Source organism: Lissotriton vulgaris, chromosome 2_1 (genome assembly GCF_964263255.1).
Source record: "Lissotriton vulgaris chromosome 2_1, aLisVul1.2, whole genome shotgun sequence".
Taxonomy (NCBI): Eukaryota; Metazoa; Chordata; class Amphibia; order Caudata; family Salamandridae; genus Lissotriton; species Lissotriton vulgaris.
In genome coordinates this window covers 604,119,782-604,125,781 of record NC_141687.1, presented here as the reverse complement: position 1 = coordinate 604,125,781, position 6,000 = coordinate 604,119,782, and the positions used below count along the sequence as shown (strand labels likewise).

Below are 6,000 nucleotides of genomic sequence, written 5' to 3'. Positions count from 1 at the left end.
ATACCTTCTTCTTGTATGTTAGGACAGCACTTCACTGATGCCTGTCTTGTCTTCTGTTACAGGTATCCTTTCCCTGCTGACCCTACCTTTACCCATCCCACATTTTTTATTTTAGTTTGTTATTTTTCTCCCCCGCCTAATGCCTCGAACACCCTGTGTTTACACTTCTGGGTGTTGGTGACATTTGGAAGTGGAACCATATTTGCATCGACTGGATCACGGGGAGTAAACCGGACACCTTCCAGACCAACCCCATTGAGTGTTGTTGTGAATGGATTTATAGTGACCAGCAAGGCTCTCGGGTATCTGGCTACAGAGACCTTATGTTGAATATCGTTATCAATAATTCCACACAGGCCCTGTACTGTCGCATTCTTTCTTTCCACAGTTGTCGATGATATATTCTTACTCAGCTTGACAAAGAACCATTGCTAATGTGAAAGAACTTCAACCGAATTAGTAGTTATACTTTACCATTTGTTAGGCTACAATGTGGCACTGCTCTACTGTACTTCTGTCACATGCTATATTCTCAGTTGTACCGTTGAATTGCTCAGGAGGACAAACCAGATTTCATTTTCTTTTTTTTCATAGGCATGCAACTGCCACTGTGTCACAACAATAGTACCACCGCTATGAGGAAATTTTATCCGACCAAGATTGCCAACGTTATTCGGTGTTTCCCGTGGAGCCAGCCCTGGGTCTAGCCCTACTTTCAAACACAAATTACAGGTAAGATAAGCGTTTGGTGGTTTGGGGGTATAATGGAGTATTAGTACGAGAGACGAGAGACTGAAGGTAGTACTACTAAAGTCCTAGGACTCTTGGATTCACTTCACTGAGTCTGTGAGAGGCACTTAGTGTTGAAAACATTTGGGCATTTACACTTAAAGGAAGAAAATGGAACTAAACTTTCAGGAAAACAGTCAACGTTAAACCCCCACCCACCAGGCAAGCAGTAAAAAACAGGTATGCTCAGATAAAGTTTGAAAAAGTATATTTATATCCCTAACAAAATAATCTCCCGCAAGACCCTCCCTAACCCCAACGATTGTCCTTCAAAAGTCCCCAAAAACCCAACTCCCAATTCCCACCCCCCAAAAGTCTCTAAAAAAGGGGCAAGGGACACTATGGGTGGATGCTGTTCACTTTTTGGGCCAGGGCATCATGCTCCTCGCGGAGCAAGGCGAGCTCCTGCTGAAGGCGGGACACCATCAGGGTGGTGCGGCGCAGGCGTGCCTTCACTGCCTTGCAGGTGCAATGCCTGTGAGAGGCAGCTGTTGGCCTTGCTGCTCGGTGGTGGCGTTTGCCTTTGGCAGCCCGGCTCAGTCTGGGTGGACCACTGTGCTGGGTGGCAGCCCGTGGGGCCACGGAGGCCGATGCAGACGACGTTGTTGTAGTTGTCGACTGCACACTTTCCACGTCCTCCAGGGCCACCAGCCGCCGATATTCCGCAACAGTGGCCTCGATCCTCCGTTGCCGGGCCGCTCTAGCCAGCTCCTTCCTCCTTGTCCGTTTGGAAGGAGAACCTATATGAAGAAAGAAAGACATAGTCTGTAACCAATGCTCTTTTAGATTAACTCAATCATTCAGCAGAAATTTGTGTTGCAGTACAACTAGCAACTTGCAAGCGCATTACATAACTATTGAGGCCAGTATCTATCTAACCTCACACTTCTTCATCCTTGCTCTAACATTAGTGGGAGTTTAAGGAACAAAGTCTACGAGCACTGTGGACTTCCATTGGAGTCGACTATGAAAGTACACCAGTCTTATTCTTCTTCTTATCTCTTGTTTTGGAAAATTGGTACGTTATTTTCTGCAAGCCGGCATAATGCCAGCGCGGTAAACTTGCACCCGAGAAAAAGAGACGCACGCCATGAGGAGTGACCTAGACTTGCGTTGCCGTTGCGTTACTGTACCCGTCCAGTACATGCAGGTGGTGAATCTCTTACTTTTCTAGTACGGGTGGCACTGAGAATACTCTGTTACAACTCAAGGGCTACTGCTTAATTAATTTAACTTTCACCCTACAGTGGAAATGAGTACTAGAAATGGAAAATTGAAGAAGATAAATAATCTGATTATCTATCACTTCACATGGGATGTTTTTGCTTATATATGGGATGACTTTAGGTGCTTTGCTTTTTATTGAGTGACCAGTGATACATCCACACATGAATGACTGAGTACTACTAAACTTATTAAGAGAGGTAGGGAGTGGCCACCATAATAACCGGATCTATGCAGTGCTTGCAATACAAACTACTGCTACTATTTATGGTAGTATTTGGACAAAATTAAAAGTTCTTTTCCTTGCCTTTCCTACACTGGAACGGACGTGCGGGTGCAGTGTTAGTGTTACATGCTCTTCAAAGTTACACTTAGTTCATCCACTGACCGTCTACTCTCTCTAGATCATGGGTACTCACAAACTTTCTCTCAGGGGCTACATTTACAGTGTAGTTTGGGGCCGAGGGCCGCACTGGTGGGGGCGGAGTCAGAGGGGGCGGGGCTAAAGCAAAACGATAACTTGTGACCATGAGGTTGCACACAGGTCCCTGCAGCAGATGCCCTCATCCACTGAGCCACCAGACCCAGCATTTACATACATCTCTCTCCCTCCTGCTCTCCCTCCTGCCCTCCCTCCATCTCTCTCTCCCTCCTGCCCTCCCTCTCCCTCCCCCTCTGTCATCTCACTGTGTGTGTGTCTATCTGTGTCAGCCTTCAGCCCGGGTTCAGACCGCTTCCTCAACGCGCACACACAGACAACAACACCAAAGTACTTAACAGGTCTTTAAAAGACCATTAACATATTATTGAGGCTTTGTTTGTTTTAGCGCCCCTGCTTCTCCACCCTGACAATCACTGCTTGCCCGGCCCCACAGAGCAGAGGCTTAGTTCTATTTCACCTCTTTGTGGCCTTGCATCTCCACTCTGCTCTGTGGGGGCCGGGGGAGCAGTGATTGTCAGAGTGGAGATGCAGGGGCGCTAACAGGTGAAATACAAAAAAGCCTCTGCTCTGTGGGGGCCGGGGGAGCAGTGATTGTCTGCAAGCTCAGCGCACCGCCAACGAAGGCTTGCCGGGCCACCACCGGCCCGCGGGCCGTACTAGGAGTACCCCTGCTCTAGATACACATATGCTATCTAAGAGTCAGATAGTAGCATGATCCAGGTATATGGACACATACAGTTTCTGTGTCACCCACCCAGGCTGTTGTCCTTCCACCCATCATTGCTTCATCATTCACCCAGCCATGCATCTCATATTCTTGCCTTCCCAGCTAGTCTTCAATCTCAATAAGTAAGGAATATATAAGAGCTTACCTCTGGCCGCCACCACCACCGTCTCAACTCTCACAGCTGCCGCCGCCGCCTCCTCCCCTGAAGCATCGCCCGATTCGCCCTCCGCCTCGGTGTCGAGCACCACCACCTCCACACTGGCCCCGCCACCAGATGTTCCACCTACAAAGTACATTTAAGAATGTTAGAATAAAGCAGTCACTAGTATTTGGTCTAGGAATGAAGACATGTGAAAACAATGTAATTTGTGACTGTCGTTAAAGTTAAAAAAAAAATGTCCCTTTTTCCAGGGAAGGTTGTCTTGCTGCACTTTTTGGCACAACTGATGAAGGCTGTTTTTTTAACACGCACCATTTTTCTCCACACAGACAGAAGATGGACTTCTAACAACAAGATCAAGTTGAAACCAGGTGAGAGCTCGGCTCGACCACAAGAAATGTCTTCAATTAATCGTCAGCACTAACCACTTTTCCATTATCAGTTAAACGTTTAGTTTTATTATGACTTCATTTTAATAAATGTGTTTACTTTTAATAAAGCTTTTAAACTTAAATACAATCTGTGTTTTTTGGTCCAGACTAGAGTGACTGAGCGAAAGGTTTTGCAATTTTTGCAAGCATGAGTCCAGATAGAACACTTCAAAAGACATTATGGACAATCCCAGAGGACTGCACTAAGTTGATAGAGCTATTGCTGACTAGAATCATGGGAGTTTCGCCAACCGTGCAATCTTAGTTAGCTACACAGACAGACTAATAAGAATAATCTAGTAATACCACAGGGAGTCATAGTAGAGGCAGGATAAGAATTTAGATACAGTCTACAAGAAGAGCAAAGACAATTTTGAAAAAAGTCAAATGAGGAACGCTAGGAAAAATAGGTACTAGTCTAAAATGAAAACTTACTGGGGCCAGCAGAGGAGCCCTCGCCTGCCCGATCCTGGCCCTGTTGATGAACAGCATCCGCCGCCTGCTGCTCCTGTGTCCTCCTCTCGCCCCTGGGGGGAGCTGACGTACAACATGAAAGAAAGAACAGAAAACATGGATGATTGTTGCTTGTCAATGTCAACCAAATCAAACATTTCAAAAGAACAATAACAAAATATTTCTGCGAAATTATATTGATTATGGTTACTTTTCATTTATATGCGGACCTGTGACTTCGAAAGTCACGTAACTCACTAAACAAAGTACTGAAACGTTCACCTAGGACTGGCAGGCAGCAGTCCGCAGGCAAGACGCAAAGTGACAGACAAACTCCATTGTGATTTCAGTCAGATCAGTGACAACACTAACAGTTGCCTGCTACATTACCAGTCATTTAAATAGTCAAACTATCAATCCACCGCCACTATTTTTCTTATTGTCAGGGTTACAAAGGAAGGGGCAGATTTAAGCCCTTGCGGCTCTTTTGCGCCGTTCTTGCGTGACTTTTGTGACGCAGCAGCTAAACAAAAAAGGGCGCCATGGTGCGGCGTATAATATTATAACAACGTGACGCATTTGGGAGATGCATCCCGTTATAAAGCCCTGCGCCATCAGGGGGCGTTCCGGCGCAAGGGAGGGCATTCCTGCGCTGGAACACATCCTAATAGTGGCTGAGGGAAATCTACAAAATATCAATCAGTCACCTTTAGGACAATGATGCGTCACACAAACCCTGCACCTGCTTGAAGCAGACGTACGGCTTGACCCAGCATTGGGGAGATAGGGTACCCCAGAGCATTGATGGAGCTGCGCCATCGTTGCGACGCAACTCCAGCAGTAAAGCTTCGGTGACGTTTTGGGCCCATGGTGCGCCGCATTGCAAATACGGCGCACCATGTTTGGTGGTGGTAGCGGGCCGCACAATTAATGGCGCATCCCTGCTACTTTGCAGGGATGCGACGGTAATTGCAATTCTGCCCCTTAGGGGCATACTTACTTACGCGTTCTGGCGCATCTCCAGAGATGCGCCAGATCAAATGCGTCACGCAAAACTACCCTTGCGACACGGCAGATGTGCCTCATTTACAATGCGGCGCGCCCTGGCGCAAGGGTAGGCACTTGCGTGAGGCATCTCGTCACGTAAGAGCGGCGCATCGCTGGAGTCACGTCGCCAACGCAATGCAACTCCAGTAATGCTCAGGGCCACCCAATACTTAACATGCTGTGTCAGTCCTTTCGCCTGCTTCGAGCAGACATAAGGAATTGAATTGACGTAGCAGCGTCGCAGAAGTGCCTGCGTTAAATCTTGTACATTTCACGCAGGCAATTTTGCGAGGCGCACAGCCGCTGGACCGCGGCGCCCACCCTGCGTACTAGGAACGCACCCATTGTGGTGCAGGCCCATGGCTTTATAACATGACGCATCTCCTAGATGCGTCATGCTGTAAATGACTCGCAGGGATGCGGCACGTTTACGCCGCTGTTGCGTCACGCAAGGCAACGTAAACGTGGCGCAAGGGGCTTGTAAATGTAATCTGCCCCCTAGTGTCTAGCATTACGCAGTTCTGTAAAGTACACTCATACATAATAGTTACTCAGGCCAATGAGACCACGAAATAGAAAACAAATAAGCATAGTAGCAACGCCACTGAGAAGGAGAGCAGTGCACCTGAAATGCACAGAAGATTTTGAAATATAATTTAACTACAATGTAATCGTCATCAGCGGCATTATTGGCTTGCTCCATGTAAAAAACAAATATTTGCAATAC

The 6,000-nt window shown here is 47.2% G+C and overlaps 1 protein-coding gene across 1 annotated transcript in view; it reads right to left on the bottom strand.

Annotated features, from left to right (window-relative positions):
• Positions 1-595: 595 nt before the first annotated feature.
• Positions 596-6,000, bottom strand: part of LOC147730820 (uncharacterized) — a 35,254-nt gene continuing 29,849 nt past the window's right edge. Inside the window, exons 2-4 of the mRNA XM_086954119.1 lie at positions 4,209-4,357; positions 3,328-3,465; positions 596-1,529 (exon numbers count right to left, since the gene is read on the bottom strand). Of these exons, the coding sequence (XP_086810245.1) occupies positions 1,129-1,529; positions 3,328-3,465; positions 4,209-4,357 (688 nt within the window). The 3' untranslated portion in view covers positions 596-1,128. The remainder of the gene's footprint in view (positions 1,530-3,327; positions 3,466-4,208; positions 4,358-6,000) is intronic.